Here is a 19,267-nt window from a genome sequence, read left to right as displayed (position 1 = left end):
CAAATACTAACTTTGAATCTCAAGAATCCGCAGGACAAGCTCCAATTTTCATAGAACAAGTTATAAAAAACATTCAAGATACTCTGTATCTAAATTTGTCTCTATCGAGCTGAAATTTCCACACAAATAACCAACAGTGGCTCCATTCAATAGGCTCTTCTGGCTATTAAGATCTGTGTAAGTGTTCAAAGGGACTAAACAATAGAGTTAACAAAACCACATGGGCTCAATTTATTCAACATAGCTTCACAGACAAACAACAATGTCGACACTATAGCACAATGACTAAGCCTTTATGTATTCAGTACAAGCAGCATTGTTCTACAAGAATAGCAATCATTTTAATGGTTATGAAGAGTATAGCATAGAAAGCCTATAGTCCACTAAACTACATATTGGTAAATGAATTGTAAATGAATTCATTTTCCAACGCACTAACAAATGGAGTTGCTAAAGTACTCGCTGAAGCGATCTTGTAGAAACAAATAACAGCTCCATGTCTCTTGGAATGAGGTGTCCATGGGACTTCACAACACCTTGAGTATATGATTTACGGGAACTCTGATGGAGAGACTAATCATCCTATATGCATTTATTATAAGGTGTCATGGGATTTCAAAGACTATGTTGCTCTTTCAAAACCAGTTCCCACCTGCATATGTAACCACTCTGGTGATGAACCTCGGCTATACTCTCTTGTAGGTTGAGAAGCGAATGCGATGCCAGTTGTATCAAATGTTTGCTGATCAAACTGGAACACCAACACAAGGATTAAAAACAGAAGTACACCAATAATCTTATTCCACTGGCCCTAAAATTTTGTTTGAAGGTGAGTTTCTACACACTTTAAAGCTATTTACATCTTAGTATATAGAACAACATATCCTAGTTGTTGCTACCATCTACTATAAAATTTATTTACTTTATGTATCAAAAATCCCTTGACTATCCAATATTCCACCCAGAATTTGCAAGGTGCCCACTTAACACAACAAAAATCTTAGATCACACAAGATCATTTAGCTCAGTTAAAAATCAAATCTATAGAGCAACATCTGCAAATGAATAAAACAATAAATCCATTTATAGGGGTCTACTATTCTATATGTTTTTTCAAATATAAAAACATTGAAAACTATATATTATTTCTCACTTATTTCTCAATCAAGATAAAAACCCTTTTGCATTTAAAAAGGTCAAGCTTGACACAAATAGCGTGTATAAAAGAAGCCTCTACCCAAAATGGCATCCTTGCAACATAACAGAAGCAATTAAACTCATAATCCACCAAAGGTAAAGTTTAAAATAAAAGGGACAAAACCAGCTGTTCCGATCTCAAGTACCAGCTTTCTGGTTATTTATATCAAAGATATCAATACAAAGATGCTGCATGTGCTTACATCTTTAGGAGGAAACACTTCAATTCCGGAGGGTATTCTTGAATTTACGGCCTCAAGCTTCATGGACAAAAACTGTGACATAAAAGTAAGTTAAAAAAAAATGCTATGAAGCATATATATTTTCAAAAGAATGCCACCACAATTCACACCTCTACTTGCCGCTGAAGCGATTGGATATAATTAATTATCTCATCAAGAACCAACGCTTTCCCAATAACCTGAATCAAAGAAATACATCGATTTATAATTTCCTTGAGAGCACAGCTTAGTTTTTGTACATACACAGACCAGTAACACTTCTTTCTTCTTCATTTACACTTATTTTTTCTCTTTCAGTAAGACACACGTAGTAAGGTAGTAAAACCATACCTTATTACAACCCGGGACCAAATCCTGAAGAATTTTCATCCTCTCACTAATCTTTTCCCGTCTAGCCTGTCCAATAACATAACATTCCATTACAATACTAAGTCAATGATTCTTACCGGAAAAGACCCAATAATTCAATATTTTCTTAAATACCCCCAAAAGACCCAGTAAGCACAACAGTTTCATTATTTTTTAAACCAACTTTTTCAGGTAACAAATAATCCACTTGACACTACATTTCCCGGAGTGAAGCAAGTTCTTGGTACGCCAGAAACGCCTACCCTAACCATTGATGGCATAGTTTTCTCGTATTTTTTGTTTTAAATAAGAATTTAATAAAAATGCACAATCACATGTGGCCATGTTACTCATGTATGTTAAATTAAATTTAATTTTCTAGTAGTTTCTTTAAAAGTCATATCAAACCACGAATTATTTCTAAATTATTGATAGAATAATTCTTCCATTTTTTGTTTTAAATAAAATAATTGGATTGCCCGACAGTGATGATATTTTACACAATCATTTTAACACAAATGATCAAAGATCATCATGTACTGTGGCAGGAGGGCTTGTAAGTTTTGGTTTTGATGGGACTTTGGCACGTCTTATGCTGCGTTCACTCTACTACAAATAATGCATTTTGCTTACCAAAAGCAAAATAAAAATTATTATGTGATTAAGATAAGCTTATCAACTTTTATCTGAGGAGTTTAATTTCTGTTCTGCGTCAATGTCAAAAAAAATTGCACCATCAACAAAATATTTTCATTAGTATCACTTTTAATGGTAAAAACGCATTAAGTATATCAGTATAAACGTTTTTTACCTTAAATAATGTTCTTAAACGTCATCGCAAAATATGTCTGAATTCATTGATTATTCAAAAGTCTTTACCATAACAATCACTAAAAACTGTAAAAAAAAAAAAAAACAATTGCTAAAAGAAAATAAGCTATGCAATCACAAGTCTAAATCAGTACCATACTTTGGTCCAAATATTAATCATCCTATAAATAACATTTTTACCAGTTAAAATCAACAATTAATTAAACTCATATACTAAAAATTAAAACTATGGAAAAACATCACAAAGCTATTTACAGCAAATTAAAGACGATGATAATTGAAAGGGGTGGTTAGTTAGTGATTAAGATTAGGAAGTTGCATTGATTAATAATCACTCACCCTTTCTGCGAGACTGTGGCTATCAGTAGCTTGACCCCTTCTGGCTCGGACATGAATGTAATCTTGCTTTGAAGGAGGCTCTGAAGGTGGCTTTCCACCTTGCTCCGCAAGCTTTCCTGAACTGCTTTCTCCTTCACCTTTCGCACTCTCACTCTTCTGGTTCCCTGTTGTTTTAACCCGTTTCCCATCACCACCACCACCACCCTCCTTCTGCACAAATCCCAATACCCAAAAACTTTCATCTTCAACACAAACAAACTCTACCTATAACTAACAAAAAAACAGATCCAACTTCTTTATTGCAATGTAACCAATTCTATTCTATTCTATTTCTTTTTTTCTTTTTTTAATTCATAGTAGAACATTGAGTGAGGTACCACGCCATTGCTGGTGGAGACGCCCTTAGCGGATTCCTCCTCCTCGGCGTCGCGCCTCTTTTTGTGGCCAATGCTACCCGGGCCCAGGCCGTGCCCGAAATGAGCCCTACTGAGGCCCAGCGCGGCAGTAGCGTCTGGCGCGTGGGGAGGCGGGAACTGCCAGATCTCCGAGAGGTTGTAGGACGTTGTGTTGGCGGCGGCGGCGTTGATGATGGCGGCCGGATCCATTCGGTGAAGAAAGTGTCAGTGAGAAAGGAAGAAGAAGAAGAAGAGTGGCATTGAAGAGAAAGTTTTTGGTTTGGGATTTGGGATTGTGATCTCCTTGGAGAGTGGAGGGTTGTGCGCAGAGTGTGTGTGTGTCTAGTGTGAGAGAAGAAGCAATGTTTCTTCTCTGTCCACCATTACTCTCACTAGACACTCACCTCGGGAGTCGCAAACCCAAGTCACTTCCTTCCACAACTCACTCTTCTTTTTCTTTTCTTTATTTCTTTTCCCCCTTTTTCTATATATTTTTCTCATGTAATGTGATCCATTCAAAATTTACAAGATTTTTTTATACTTCATCGCACTTTCTTTTTTTTTTCTTTTTTCTTTTTTTTTTTTTGCTTTCTCTGGATAATTCATATTCATACATTATACTAATTAAATTTTTAATCCAAAGTTCGTGTATCTCTCGTTTAGTCCTCCCCACTACTACTATTTATGGCATTTAGATTTTTCTTTTTATGTTGATGAATGAAATGTATATTTTCGATTGAATTTGTAGTTTCTATTGTTTAAAGGATAGAATTGTCAATTTCACTGATCTATATGGGTTCAAGTCAAAATAGTCTATAGGAAAACAAGTTTCTCACTGAAAAACTTTATAGGCCAAAAATTTGTCCAGAGAAGCTTCGCATGTTAGACCAACTTATGGACATTTTTCTAAATATATAAAAATATTAATTATATATATATATATATATATATAATAATCGGTATGAACAAAATTTTATCTTAAATTAATTTTCAACCTAGGTTTTTATGTGTTAATCTTTATCTTGGGTAAATATGTCTCAACCTTTTATTTAGATAGATTCTTTTGACCTTTAATTTAGGTTGAATTATCTCAATCTTCGATCGGGACTGACCCATCCCGACCTTTGGCTTGAGACAATTTGTTTCAAATTTCAATCCAAAATGGTGTATCATGACCTTCGGCTTAGTTTGACCCGACTAGTTCTTTAGAACAAGATGGCTCATTATGACCTTTAATTTGTGGTTGTCCGTCTCAACCTTCGGCCCAAAACAATTTGTCTCAACCTTCGACCTAGCCTACTAATCTCGACATTTGGCTTGAACCAGTATATCTCGACCTTTGACCTAAGCAGACCAATCTCGACCTTCAGCCTGGGACGACTCGTCTTAACCTTCGACTCTAGCCAACCCGTCTTGACTTTTGATATGGGAAAGATTAGTATTGACCTTCGTTCTAGACCGGCCCACCACGACCTTTGGTCTAGCTCAACTCGTCTCGACCTTCGGACCAAGTCGGCTCGTCTCAACTTTTAGATTGTGATGATTTGTCTCGTCCTTCAGTTTGGGACAACCCATCTCAACCTTCAATCTAGAGTAACTTGTCTCAACTTTCAGCTTGAACCAGCTCTTCTCGACCTTCGGTCCAGGTTGGATTGTTTCGACCTTTGACTCGTACTGAAGATGTTGTTTTTAAGAATTAATTAAAGTTTCATAATAGAATTAAACTCACATTAGTCCTAACCTTAATATACGTAAAAAAATAAAAAAAAATATTATAAAAATAAAAAATTGATTTGAGTGTTGTTATTTATAACCTATAATCAATATTTTAGTAAACGCGTATCATTTGAAAACTTTAGTTAATAATAATAATAATAATAATAATTATTATTATTATTATTATAATATGATTTACGAAAAGGATTTTGAAATAAATTACTATGAGTAGTGAACAATTAGCCTTAGGATTTGATTAAGTATGATAATGATAATAGATTAGTAGGTAAATTTTTTGAATTTATTTTTTAGTTGGATACGTAATTGAGTATGGGGCTTATTGATATCGACAATAAAATTGTCCACTTACGCTGATTCAGTTTGGTTTGTGAGGTTGGGGTCACCCAATTAATTTTTTGAAGTATGTTGTACCCTCCATGTTCCCCTTCCGTGTAATAATTGATGGTCCCATCTCATAATTCACAATTCTCATGCAACTTATCATAAATCACATCAAAACAAAAATGTGTAAATGATTAAGACAAAAATTAATACTCTGCTTAACGTAGATGATTCACTTTTTATCAATCACCGTGTTACATAATTAAGACCCTTTTAAACTTATCATGATGGTTCATACTATATTTTAATATCAGAAGATCAATCAAAGATTAATATAAGGATGCATTTGATACGTTGATAGCTAAATGTTTAAATTATGATCTATATCATCAGTTATCTGTCTTTTGGTCGAATTAAAATAATATATTTAGTAATTATCATTAATACAATAAAAATATTACATAATTAGTATGATTATAAGTGTAAAAAAGTCATACATATTTTAAATATCATTCTTTGTTTCGTTAATTTTTTGAAATAATTAATAATTAAATCAAAATTAAAATTTTTAGTTATTTTTTTAATATAAATAACTATATTGGAATATGTGTTTCTTTCATTTCATTTTTCAATTTTATTTTGATAATTTTTATTCTATAAAATAATTTTTATGATATAGACACCAATGCAAAATAGAAATATTATAACAAGATATTAAATCAGTTATTGAAGAGACAATTTAATCACGTGAGTAAAGTGTGGTGTAGGAATTGAGGGAGAATAAGACTGGTGTTGACAAAGGAAATCTAGTGGGATACATAATTACAAAACATAAATGTAGTGAAAGATGTTTATACTAATCTAATTATTCTTTCAAATTGAAATATTGTTTAGAAAATTTTTACAATGGAGGATTGTACATAATTTGTTTTTATATATATGATTTTGTGTTTGATAACTCTAGGTAGTAACCTGTTTATTGTAATTATTTGTTGAATTTTGAGTCATTTCATTATGATATCAGAGCACGTCTGTCATTAGGTGATTTGTGTATGTGGATTCCTATGTTTCTATTGCGTAACTTTGTGTGGCTAGAATAGTTGAAGTTGTTTTAAGAGTTAACTTGTGTCTAATTTGTCTTTCATTGTGTGTTTAGAGTTGTGGCACATAGTCCACCCACCCTTCCACCTTCACCACTAGCTAATATGTCCAGTTTTGCTTGAGCTATTGAGGTGATGGTTGTAGCTTTACAACAACAAACTGCATCCATGGCAAACAACATTAAGCTTCAAGGGTAGCAGTTGAAGCTTTCCAACCTAGAGTCTCTTCTAATGTGTGAAGTTTATAAGACTTTCTCAAGCACAATCCGATGAAGTTCAATGGGAAGGTGTCATCAGATGAGGCAAATCAATGGTTGAAGGATCTAGAGAGGGTTTTCGATGCAAAGCAATATCCATAAAAGAATAGGCTTTTCCTATGCTATCTACATGCTTTATGTGGAAGAGTGCAAAAATGATGATGGAAGAGAAGAGTGAAGCCATCACCTGAAGTAGTTTCAAAGCCAAGTTTTTGAAAGAATATTTCCTCGATAGTGTAATATATGTCAAGGAAGTGGAGTTCCTTCAAGTAATTTAAAGATTAATGACTTTGGTAGAATATGCAGAGAAGTTCAGGCATCTTCCACATTTTTACATTTTTTCTATCAATTAAGAGTGGAGATGGAGAAAGTTTGATAATGAATTCAAACAAGAGATAAAATGAATGATAGTGTTAATTACATGGATAAAATAATAAATATAAACATAAACTTAGTGAAATATGTTTTGTTGTCTAATTATTCTTTCAAATTTTGAAATGGAAAACTTTTACATTGAAGGACAACACATAATATGCTTTTATATGATTGTGTGTTGGATAATTCTATGTAATATCATGTTTACTACAATTATTTGCTTAAGATTGGATCGTTACATAAATTAAGTTTATTCGTTTTACATAAATTAAGTTTATTCGTTTTTCAACTTATAAATTTGTAATTTTGATATTTAAATCTATATTAGATAATAAAATTTTATTTTATGTACTCATGTTTGTGAAATAATTAATATTTTTTTAAATATATATATATATATATATATATATAATTAAAAGTGATACCAACTTTTCAGATGAGAAGGAAAAGTATTCTTATAATTTTTTGAATCAAATTTTTTATCAAAGATTAAAAATTACAGGAAAGTTTTATTGATATGAAAAAAAAGGTGTTTAAAATAGTTACATTACTCTAGAGAATTCAAATATTTTTATTTGACCAAGAGAAATAGATAGAATATTCCATTTTTATTAAGGAGAGATGACAAATTAAGTACATTAATTTTCAATAAATAAAATATAAAACAAGAAAATATGATTGGAAAAAACCATAAAAAATTGATACAAATTATAAAAGTTAATATTTTTATTAGTTTATCATTCACATCACATGCATTGAGACGGCGTCGTTTCACGTGGAGACCCTGGCAGGGTATAAAATGAAGGAGATTTTAAAATGCAGTGAAGAAAAGGAGCGATGGAATTGCTGAAGCTTTCGAAGTTGAAGCTCCAACTTCAAGCCCTCGTCGCCGAAGTTCGAGATCTCAGGGTAACGTTCTCCGTCTCCGAAGCCAATAGCCAATTCGCCATGGCCGTTTCCTCTTCCGCTAACCTTCGCACTTTCAGGACAGGGAACGCTCCGCCACCGAGCAGCACCACCTTCTTCTCCAGGTTTCGATTCCCTTCAATTAGGTCAAGTCTCTTCATCACGTAGCACTCCGCGTAATTTTACTATGCTGATTCGCTTTGCCACGCTCGGGAACAGAAGCTGAAGCATAACGAGGAAGAGTGTGGCAGAAAGATACAGGAACTGCAGGGCGAGTTGGCTTCTGTCAGAGAGGAGCGTCAGAAACTGGAGAGAAAGGTTTGGGAGATTTAATGTTGGTGGTTTTTCTACAAAAGGAAAAAGGAACGTTAAGTGATTTGTGTTTCCAAAGCAGGTGAATTATCTAGAGAACGATAATGTGCTGCTTGAGAACAAGCAGAAAGAGTTGAAGGGAACGATGAATAATTTGCTTCAGTCTAGGGAAAGCTTCGTGCATGCTTACGAGGTTATCTTATTGTGTGGTTCTTTTCCAATCATATGTATTTTTTTATGTTACTATATAAAACGTGGTGGTGTGTTAAGTGAACAAGGGTAATAATGCTAGTGAGTGATACTATATCTCCCTACAATATCTTATTTATAAAGAAATGATTAAATTAAAATAATGCATCAAATGTCTTGAAGACATGAAAAACATTCAATACTTTCGTTACGTAGTTAATAGGAGGGTTAGCATGATGTTGCAGAAAAAAATTAGTTATACAATGCTAAATTCTAAATGATGGCAGGATGAGAAGTCTCTTCCTTCTCCCATTAATTTTTTTAACTACCTTTTATTGTTCGATAAATAAAGTGCTGAATTTGAGCATCACTGAAATTGGTGGGGTTACTTTTGTGGATTTTTTTTTTTTTTTTTATGATAATGCAATCAAATTTGGTCCAGTTAATATGTTTAACCCGATGGACCCCATCCCTCAAAAGTAAAAAAAGAAAACGGGCACATGCAGACACACTTGATTAGCTTGAAAGGAAATTATTTGTTACTTGTTACTCCAGCATTCTTGAATCCTTATCCACGTGTTTGAGCATAACTGAAACTTTTCCGTATACGGGGAATGAGGGAGCAAGAGTAGGGGTAATAGGTAGAAACCATTAGATTTGGGACTTCGGATTTTGTTTGTTGTTCTGATACTACCAACGCAATGAACACTCCTATTTCTTGGGGAAACTAATAAATGTTGGAACTTGAAACTCTCCTAATATGGACTGCTGTTGATTGTGTACTTGGGTTCGAAATAATGGGTTGTACAGGAATCTACTTCTAAGATGAAACGTTCAATTGAAGCCAAAGATAGGATGCTCAATGTCCTTTCAGAGAAGATAAGTTCTTGTCTGGCATTATTTGATTCAATAGCAAAGGAGGTATTTTGTATCAAGCAAGTTCTGGATAAAGTCCAGAACATTGTCAATGATAGAGAGGAAGTTGGTAAGTAATTTCCTAACTAGTTCTGTCTCCAAAGTATGCTCAGGTGTGGATATTCATACAAACAATTGGTGTTTAATTGCTTATTTTATGTTTGTATTTCATTTTTTTCAGTGACCAAATTGAAAAAGAAAATGGACTGGGTCTCTGCATTTGAAAAAACATTTGTCGGTAATTTAGAAATCCCATTAACCTGTCCTACATTTTAAAACATGTTAGTACTCAATAGTTAGTATGATACAATTACTATGTGTGTGTGTGTGTGTGTAATATGTGGTGCTACATACCATCCAAGTTTCATCAACTCAAAACCTTCCTTTGGGTTGTAGAAAATATCTCTGATCTAAGAAATAAAGTGGAAAACAACGAGGCTGAATTAAGAAGAAAGGACAGAATCATCTCAGAGCTTGTAGCAAAGCTGGACGTGGCAAAAGTTGGCAACCATAACCAAGCTCAAATGGAAGATATATCCATACCTGCAATAATTATATCTATATCAAATACCATAAAACTTATTTGCACTTTCATTTTGAACATTTTCTTAACCAGCTCCACGTTCAGAAAACATTATATCTAAAGGATACAGAGATACAAAATTTAGTTTCTGACAAAGAGGTTTAATATTTTATTTCGTCATTATGTCCATGACTTCTGGTTGGGGGGTCCCTATGATTTCTAAACATTTTTTAAAATAATTCAAAGGTTTTACATTATGAAGTTGGAAGCTTAAGACTCATCTTACAGAGGATTCAGGATACTGTTACAAATATGAATGAAGAGGTAAAGGGAATTTTTAAACTTTATCATTTGTATATTTCAAAGGTATATTAGAACAAAAAAATCACCATGTTTATGGCACTGGAAGCACTATTTTCCAATTCAAATTTTTTCCCTTGCAATTTGTTGTGGAGAGTGTATGTGTTTCTGTTCCAATGATTAGTTGTTAATTTCTTCATCTACTTTGTAAATAATGGCTGTTTGTATAGTCGATTTAATATTAATTCTTATTCCATTGTTTTTACACACCATCCAAGGACAATATATGATTATCAGTAAAATCTAATCTATGATGCTTATTTTTATTCCAGGACAAAAGGTTATTTTCATCAATCTTGCAACAAAAAGAGGAAATTGCAATGGATATGAAGATTGTAGATAACATGTAAGATTAATTTATTTAATGGTACATCTGTTAACTTTTAGAATTTACTGTCTGATATTCGAGGCTTAATACAGAAAAATTAATGCTCTGTTGGAGATAGACATGTCTTTTCTAGACTCCTGGTTCTATATGATCATTGTTCATTCTAGTACATACGCAAAATCAGACCAGATATTGAATAAGTAATAGATATTGACCTTAGCTTCATCTCTAGATTTATAGATGAACAATTCAATTATTTTATTCTCATTAATTAATAATATTACTTACCTAGGATGGAAGATGTTGTTCAAAACAATAAAGATTGCACTCTAAAAAGGAACAACATTTTTCTCTTTGCTTTTGTCCCATGAATAAAACAAACTTATGCAGATCATAGTCTCTTCATCAAATGTGATCAAATCTGATTTCACTACTCTGCTAGTCAACATTGATGACATTGTACTGATGGTATGATGAAGGATTATCTTATTTCTTTTCAAGATTATTGAATATGGTGTGAGTTGATTAAGAAAGCTAAGTGAAATCCCCACTGGACATTAAGATAGCAAGCTATCTAGATGTGAAGGTTCCTTTCACAAAGCTCAAAAGAAGAAGATGATGGATTGATTCAAAATGAAAAGGAAATGAAAAGCACATAAATCATAGAAAACCAAGAACAATTAAAGGAAGAAGAAAACATAAAATGAAAAGGGAAGAAATGGTAAAAATGTGAGAAGCACGCCACTACAAGGCTAGGCTAGAAGCCATGGCAACCTTGAAGATGAGTGGATGTGTGCCGCCACTTGCTATGCAAGATAAGGCTTAAAAGTTTCACTCCCAAGGGAGGAAACTCTCACAAAATGGTTGAGACACAAGAGTGTTTTTACTTCAAAATCTTCAACCCTTTTACATGTTTAGGAGCACCCCTTATATAGAAGAGTTTAGGGGCCTCTAAGCAAATAAAAGATACCTAAGGATGTCTCTACAAAAACCCAACCCTAGCTTCTAGAAACTAGGTCAAATAAGGTTACAAAAATGAGAGACAAAAGAGCTAACTATGGTGTGTGCAAGGCTAATCTCGTTCTAGCACAAAAGGAGACAAAAAATGTGTCTCATATGTCTCCAAAAAGTGGCCATAGTGTGCTAAAAACAAAGGAGACCAAAGGTACATAGGTACACTTGCTTCATGCCTTTTACTTTATGCTTTATGCCTTTGCTTTACTCTCTCCTCCACATCATTTATGCTCCCCAATCACCATGCGCCACCTAGCATTGCTTTCTTACTCCTAATTAACCTACAAAGCAAATAAACATAGATTAGCATGTTGGCTTAAGTCAAGTCAACTATAGTCAACAAGTCAAACATAGTCAAAGGTCAACAAGTTAACTAAAGTTGATTCAACTAAGCCAACTTAGGGAATCAAAAAATAACAAACACAAATGAAAGGGATGAAGGATTAGTGAACTTCCTTTCTAAACATGCTTAGTCTTCTTAAGCATGTGCCTCCATCCTTGGTTGGGGTCAATCCTTCATCATCCTCCCCTTCTTGGAGAGAATTTGACCACAAATTCTTTAAGCCTTTGTGGATGGAACTTGACTTGATTTGGGGGAGGATTTGCGCCTCCCTTTTATGAGCTTTTGTTCCATCATTTTTAAGGGTATTACCCCTAGCTTTGGTTAGGCCATCTTTATTTTCTAGACTACTCTTCCTCTCTTGCTTATGCTTTGGGCCTTCCTTTTTGGCTTGGGAAGAGAAGGAAGAGTGATGCACATCTTGCTTTGGAAGAATTTTTTTGTAGGCAAGTAACACCTTGGTGAAAGCTTGCCCCTTTTCTTTTTCTTCTTTATCTTTTCTTATTTTATTTCTATCCTTATTAACTTCTTGAGGTGATAGAGGTAGTAAAGTTGTCTTTTTCCCATTTTTGAAGAAAATGTATTGGTTGGTATGGCCATCATGTAAAGTTTGTTTATCAAATTGCCATGGCCTACCTAGTAAGATATGTGTGACTTCCATGGGAACAACATCACATAGCACCTCATCTTTGTAGCTTCCTATAGAGAAGTTAATTAGGACTTGTTTATTGACATCTATTTCTCCCTCTTTACTTATCCAAGCAAGCTTGTAGGGCTTAGCATGAGGAATGGTCTCTAAGCTAAGCTTTTCCACCAACCTTGTGCTAGCTACATTGGTACTACTTCCTCCATCAATAATTAGAGAGCAAACCCATTTGTTAATTTTGCATCTAGATTGAAAAATGTTTTCTCTTTGAGTTGGATCAAGCTCACTTTGATCTTGACCTATCATGTGCCTTAATAACATAGGGTCTTTCTCAAAAATTTTAGTTTTACTAGAGGAAGAAGGTTCTTTTGAAAGAGAATGGGGAGATAAGTGTTCACTTTCAACATCATTACTCTTCTTTAAGATCATGGTCCTCTTGGTTGGGCAATTTAAAGCAATGTGATTATAACCCAAACATTTAAAACATTTAATAGAACTTGATCTTGGAGAAGTGGAATGGTGAATGTGATCACTTGGTGACTTACTTTTACTTGGTGGTTCTTGATGTGAGTTAGAAGGGAACTTATCATGTTTCATTTTATCATTTCCCTTCCATGAGTGACTAAAGTAGTAGTTGGGTGAGTAACTCTTCCTTGCCCTTCTTTTTCTTTTCAATTGAATTTCAATCCCAAGGGCAAGTGTGAAAACATTTTCAAGAGTGGAGTACTCATACAACTCTACTTGGTCTTGTATGTCTCTCCTAAGATCACTCACAAATCTTTTTATTTTCTCTTTGTTAGTCTCTTTTATTTCAACCCTACGCATTTGAGACTCTAATTCTTTAAAGTACTTACTCACACTCATAGAACCTTGGTGAAGCCTTTGGAGCTTCAAAAGAAGTTCCTTCCTATAGGAAGGAGGAACAAATCTAGCGCGCATAAGAGTTTTAATGTCCATCCAAGAAGCCGCGGGTGGCCCTTGGTCATAATTCTTACAAACTTTATGCCACCAAGTATTGGCATACTCCAAAAATCCTAAAACTACTAGATCAACTTGTGCTTGATCCTTTACATGATTTTCATTGAAAATTTGATCAACTTTAGCTTCCCAATCAAGGAAGATTTTGGGATCACTTCCACCATAGAACTTAGGAATCTTTAGAGTTTGCTTCTCTTGTGATGGTTTGCGCCTAGAATGCCCTCTTTTCCTAGCCTCTCTTTCTTGCTCCTTAGCTTCAAGCCTTTGAATGTGCTCTTGGATTCTTAGGTCACTTTGCTCCTTGTCTTTTCTTAATTGTTCAAAGGCCTCCTTCCTAGACAACTCCAAATCCCGAAGCAATCTCATCAATGTATTGTTTTTGTATGGTGTAGGTGCATTTGATGAACTTGCCATGATTTCTACAACAAAAACACTCAAATCCGAGACAAAATAAATGGATTAGAGGTTAGACAACATGAAAACCGAGACCAAATCCAACCCAAATTGTAACCCAAGTGTTTAGATCACTCTCCCAAAGTAACAAGGCAAGGCTACACTCAAAGCTCCTCCAAAGGAGTGAAGCAAACACTTTTAAAAACTTGTTCAAAACCTTTCAAATGCAAGACAAGTGATTCGGCCACAACATCTCAAGAGTTTCAAGAAAAGAAAACTACTAAGACACAACAGAGAACACCTAGTGACAAGCAAGAAAAGCACAAAAACAAGAAAGTTTAACTTCTAAGGAATTTTTTTTTAAAGACAAAACTTGAACAAGACTAAAGCAATGAAAAACACTTTTAAAGACTCTATGGAAAGCATTTGAACAAGCCAAGATTATACCTCAAATTATGCATACACCAAGAAAGATCATAACCAAGTTAAAGCATGGAACTAATTTACCAATATCACCCAAAATCCAAGTATAAAATTTGGTAGCATAACACCTAGTAAAAATGGCCAAATGGATTCACCAAGCAACACATTAGCTCTCGGCCAAACTGTTTTTGGTCTTGAAAACACTTTTTCTTTTCAAAACTAGGTACTTAAAATGATGAGAAGGATGTTTTAGGGTGTCTTGAACACTTAGTTCCTTAAAATTAGGTCAAAATCAATTTCAAGGAGCATGCTACAACAAAAGGCATAGATCTCATGCAATATCTCAAATACTTAGAAACAAGAATAAGAAAACTCAAAGAAGCATATGACATATGACTCAAGCAAAAGTTAGACACATTTAAAGACTCAACATGACATACACAAAGACACAAACATGTAGCTATCATGCATTTAAACTCATGGATTTGAGGCTCAAAGACTAAGCATCCAAAGACATGTTATCCAACCACATTTAGGAGTAAGAAGAGTAACAAAAACAGTAGCCAAAACTGCCCAACATAACCTAAAAAACGTTGATTCGCGGTGATCTCGGCAGCTCTAACCTTTGCTCACTATTTCAATCATAACTCTCTCCACAAAACTCCAAATGCATTGGTTCTTTTTTTGTTAGAAACTAGACTAACAGAGCTTTCTTTTGACATCAAGAACGTAATTTTTGGATCACTGAGCAGGTGCAGTTTAATCTTTTAAAATCGTGAACAGTTTCTGCCAGCATTGTTTTTGTGTGTAATGGAAGTGGATTTGAACCATACAAAGATAGTTACAACAAGACAAGATTAGCACATGAAAAAACACCATATTCAAGATAACCTAGGCTCTAGATACCAAATGATGAAGGATTATCTTGTTCCTTTTTAAGATTATTGAATATGGTGTGAGTTGATTAAGAAAACCAAGGAAATCCCCACTGGACATTAAGATAGCAAGCTATCTAGATGTGAAGGTTCCTTTCCAAGGTTCTAGAGAGGAGGAGAATGGATTGATGGGGAGTAAGAAATCAAAAGGAAAAACATATAATAGAAACAATATAAACCAAGAAGAGTAAAGAAACATAAAATGAAAAGCAAGGGAAATGGGAGGAATGGAGGATTCACGCCACTACAAGGCTAGGCTAGAAGAAGCCATGGCAACCTTGAAGATGAGTGGTGTATGCCGCCACTTGCCAAGGCAAGATAAGGCTTGAAAGAACTCCACTCCCTAAGGAGGAATGCTCTCACAAAAGGTTGAAACACAAAGTGTATAATTTCTCCAAAATGTTCAACCCTTGTACAAGTGTTAGAGGTCCCCTTAAATAGACAAGTCTAGGGGCCCCTTAGCAAAACAACTAAGTTAAAGGATTACAAAAGAAACCTAGCATGTTCTAGAAAGTAGGTCATCCTAGGGTGCACATGGGTGAATTTTCGTCCAAGCCATCTAGGTGGCAAGTCTTCATGGCCAAGGCTCCCAAAGGAAGGTTCTAGAACATTCTAGAAGACTTGGTGTCCAAGGCATGTGGGCCTCCTCTTTCTAGATGCTTCTAGAAAGTCTTATTCCTTCTCTCTCTTCCTTAGGACGCCAAGTGTCTCCTATGTGGTCCTCCTCCTTTCTTATTCCTACAAAAGCAATTCAAGGATTAGCATGTTGGTTTAAGGTTAAGCTAATCTTTTGAGTCAACAAGTCAACCCAAAGTCAAGGTCAACAAGTCAACTCAAAAATAGTCAACCAAGCCAACTTAAAGGAATTTTAAACTAAAGAAAATAAAAGCAAAGGAAGGGATCAAGGAACTCCCTTTCTTCTAAGCATGTGCCATGGGCCATCATCCTTGGTAGTGATCAATCCTTTATCATGGTAACTCCATTACTGAATTGACTAATATCAAGCATATTCTTCATTCCCACTTTCGATTAAAGATCTTGGTGTGTTGAAATATTTTTTGGGGAAGTCGCTCACTTTGCCATAGGTATCACAATATCGCAACAAAAATATTGTTTTGATCTTCTTCATGATTCTGGTTTATTGAGGTCCAACCAAACCAGCCTCTACAACCATGGATAGCTCTCTTTGACTACAACAAGAATCAAATTATTTGTTTTCAGATCATTTGCCATATTTTCAGTTGGTTGGTTGGTTGAGTTATCTGTCTCACCAGTCCACAACCTGACATTGCCTTTGCTTCATAGTAGCTGATTTAATTCATGTCTCAGCTCTGCGTTGCTCATATTTGTGCTTCCAACAACGTCTTATGCTATCTAAGAGGATGTGTAGGAAAAGCATTGTTCTTCAGTCAAACCTCTCGTCCAATTAATCTTGTTGCTTTCGGCGATGCCAATTGGGCCCTTGTGTAGATACACACAAATCTTTTACCAAATACTGTTTCTTCCATGGGAATTCATTAATTTCATGGAAAGCAAGGAAACGAAACACTGTCTCTCATTTAGCCTCAGAAGCCAATACTGTGGTTTTTCGTCCACTACTTGTGAGCTACAATGGCTCACTTATCCTAATGATCTTCAAGTCACTTGTTGCAAACTTGCTGTTCTGTCCTGCCATGGCGAAAGTGCCATGCATATTGCTGCCAGTCTGGTTTTTCATGAGTGAACCAAATATTTATAAATCAATTGTCTTATTTTGTGGACAAAGACTCAAGAAGATTCATTGCATCAGTTGGCTGCTGACATGTTAACTAAATCTCTTCATCCAAACTTTTGTGAACAATCTATCCAAGCTTGAGTTAGCTGATATTTTCCTACCTCCAGCTTGTGAGGGGGTACCAAAAGAAGACCAGTCATCTTCAACACAAAAAAAATCCATAAATCTTTTGCACCTAGAAAAGCTTACATAATATCTAAGATATGTTTAGAATGTGCTCTGAATATGCTACCCGATGTACTATTTTTGCTGAGCTGTTACGTTGTGTAACTCTCATACAAATTCCGTTCTTTTCATATCATTAGGAGCTGTAGCCTCTGTAGGTTATTTATGTGCTGCCATACACTGCAAATGGTGAATATTTGCAGTTATCTTCTTCTCTCTATATTCCTTATCTGTCTCCTTTCTCTTTTGTCTATATTTTCCTTAGGAGCAATATCCGTCATTAGATATTACAATTTATGGGTACAAACAATCTCATGTTTGAAGTATTCTTCCGTTTTCTACCTGATCTTATCTCGCGCCTCCCTCTTTCTTCTGAATTGACTGTGGACAGTTGGTGTTTTAAAATGAAGCTTTATTTTATTTCATACTTGTTATTCATCAGTAATTTATTTCAGGAAATGAGCACAATCGCTATTTTGAAGCAAGTGTGGTATGCATTGGTTTTATTGTGTTGCGTAAATGTTTTGGGCTGACGATGCCTTGAGACCAAATGAGCAACAGAAGGATTCACTACCCAACTACGTCTCTGATATCTGGTAAATTGGAATGAGTTTCTTTTTTCTCCTACAGGGTTTGTGAATTAATGGAAAATTTAAAGATGTGCTCATAATTAATTTAAGTTTTTGAGCCCTTCAAGTTGTTATTCAACCCCTTCTAATGTGTGACCATATTCTTTGGTGTATTGGATAATTATGCAAGAAGTGTTGGTGTTCAGCAGTGAAAATAGGTGATTTACCGAACAATATTTGTTTGCTCCGACATCATATTTTGATTAAGTTAGATATTTAGTTAAGGGGGGAGGAAAATGCCACTTGAAAATATGTATTTTATTCTCTCACGATCATTGGCATTGCTCACAACTTTCCTTATGTTATGCTGTATTTGACAGAAGAGAATAGTGAGATTGAAAACACTCAGCCATTAATAATCAAACCGCTCCCTTTTTTTTTAGTTTTAGAAACTTTACTTTAGATTAAAATAAAATAATTTTTAAGTCTGGCATGCTATGCAGTTGTATTATGTATGACAACTCGGCCTTTGAGATATATATATATATATATATATATATATATATATATATATTTGTGTGTGTGTGTAGTTTCTTTGCCTTTTGGTTTAGAATAATATATTCATTGTTGAAAAATTCATCCTGTAGTTTGAAAATCCTACTTGTTGAATGAAGAAAGAATTTAATGCAGTATATGTTTGAGATATTAAATGTATTTATGTTTACTTTAATGCTTATCTATTATAAAACAGTAAGAGGAGTAGTAAGAGGATGCTATATATTATTACTTCTGTAATTGCCACTCTTTCAGCCGGTACAAAGGGTTGACCTGCCTTGAAATTTGTAATTGTCATATTTTATTAGTTCGCAAACCATTTTTTATGTATACGATGAAGAAGACGTAGAAGTTTGAGTCGAAGACTTTGTATAAATTACTTAAATTCCTCACCGTTAGACTGATCTTAGTGGGCTGGCAATTCATGGTTTGGTCCAGTGGAATTGGTGACTATGCAATTTTCTTTACACTCTCCAAATCAAGTTTAGTCTTCAGAGAGGTATGCAGTTATAACTTAAATATGTTATATGTCACAACATTACTATTTATTTTCCTTTCTTAAGCCCTCAACAAAAAAAAGACTACCAAGGGTTATTTTTTTCATGAATTGGACTGAATTGAATCTGTTGGTTCAATTTTTTTCCCGCACAATTGAGTCTAATTTGACCTGAAATGACGAAGTGTGCTTGTTTTATCTGGTTTTGGGTTCATAAGTCTTGGAACGGAGCAAACATGAAGTAATTGATTAAAAGAATTATACATACGAATTTTTTAAATGATCATGTGATCATAGGATTTAT

At 34.5% G+C, this 19,267-nt stretch overlaps 2 protein-coding genes across 4 annotated transcripts; one reads left to right on the top strand and one right to left on the bottom strand.

Moving 5' to 3' along the window:
• Positions 1-207: 207 nt before the first annotated feature.
• Positions 208-3,813, bottom strand: LOC114173686 (transcription factor BHLH089-like). Its single transcript, XM_028058212.1, has 6 exons — positions 3,335-3,813; positions 2,958-3,167; positions 1,770-1,835; positions 1,550-1,618; positions 1,401-1,472; positions 208-751 (listed from the first exon to the last, which is right to left on the bottom strand). The coding sequence occupies exons 1-6, from the start codon at positions 3,560-3,562 to the stop codon at positions 623-625; spliced, it is 774 nt and encodes a 257-aa protein (XP_027914013.1). The 5' UTR covers positions 3,563-3,813; the 3' UTR covers positions 208-622.
• Positions 3,814-7,971: 4,158 nt separating this feature from the next.
• LOC114170806 (chromosome partition protein Smc) lies at positions 7,972-18,143 on the top strand. 3 transcript variants are annotated; one of them, XR_003601210.1, is made up of 11 exons: positions 7,972-8,051; positions 8,129-8,173; positions 8,268-8,366; positions 8,443-8,553; positions 9,360-9,534; positions 9,646-9,702; positions 9,861-9,997; positions 10,087-10,146; positions 10,250-10,311; positions 10,620-10,693; positions 17,799-18,143. XR_003601210.1 is itself a non-coding variant. In XM_028056309.1 (11 exons), the coding sequence occupies exons 1-11, from the start codon at positions 7,980-7,982 to the stop codon at positions 17,803-17,805; spliced, it is 915 nt and encodes a 304-aa protein (XP_027912110.1). In that variant the 5' UTR covers positions 7,972-7,979; the 3' UTR covers positions 17,806-18,143. The 3 variants fall into 3 exon arrangements, 2 of the variants coding, with proteins under 2 accessions (XP_027912110.1, XP_027912111.1); XM_028056309.1 differs by having other exon boundaries at positions 10,234-10,311; XM_028056310.1 differs by lacking the exons at positions 10,620-10,693; positions 17,799-18,143 and having other exon boundaries at positions 9,861-10,146.
• The last annotated feature ends 1,124 nt before the right edge of the window (positions 18,144-19,267 follow it).

The sequence above is a fragment of the Vigna unguiculata genome, chromosome 2 (genome assembly GCF_004118075.2).
Source record: "Vigna unguiculata cultivar IT97K-499-35 chromosome 2, ASM411807v1, whole genome shotgun sequence".
In the NCBI taxonomy this organism is placed as follows: domain Eukaryota; kingdom Viridiplantae; phylum Streptophyta; class Magnoliopsida; order Fabales; family Fabaceae; genus Vigna; species Vigna unguiculata.
Note: the sequence above shows the minus strand (reverse complement) of the source record. Positions and strands in the feature narration are given on the sequence as shown.

Bases quoted from the DNA above. Each gene is read 5' to 3' on its own strand.
- LOC114170806 (XM_028056309.1), top strand. From the start codon at position 7,980: ATGGAATTGCTGAAGCTTTCGAAGTTGAAGCTCCAACTTCAAGCCCTC. The intron at 8,174-8,267 runs GTTTCGATTCCC...GCTCGGGAACAG, and splicing joins AGCACCACCTTCTTCTCCAG to AAGCTGAAGCATAACGAGGA. The intron at 8,367-8,442 runs GTTTGGGAGATT...TTTCCAAAGCAG, and splicing joins GTCAGAAACTGGAGAGAAAG to GTGAATTATCTAGAGAACGA.
- LOC114173686 (XM_028058212.1), bottom strand. From the start codon at position 3,562: ATGGATCCGGCCGCCATCATCAACGCCGCCGCCGCCAACACAACGTCC. The intron at 1,836-2,957 runs GTGAGTGATTAT...GTTATTGGACAG, and splicing joins GCCACAGTCTCGCAGAAAGG to GCTAGACGGGAAAAGATTAG. The intron at 1,619-1,769 runs GTATGGTTTTAC...TCTTTGATTCAG, and splicing joins TGGTCCCGGGTTGTAATAAG to GTTATTGGGAAAGCGTTGGT.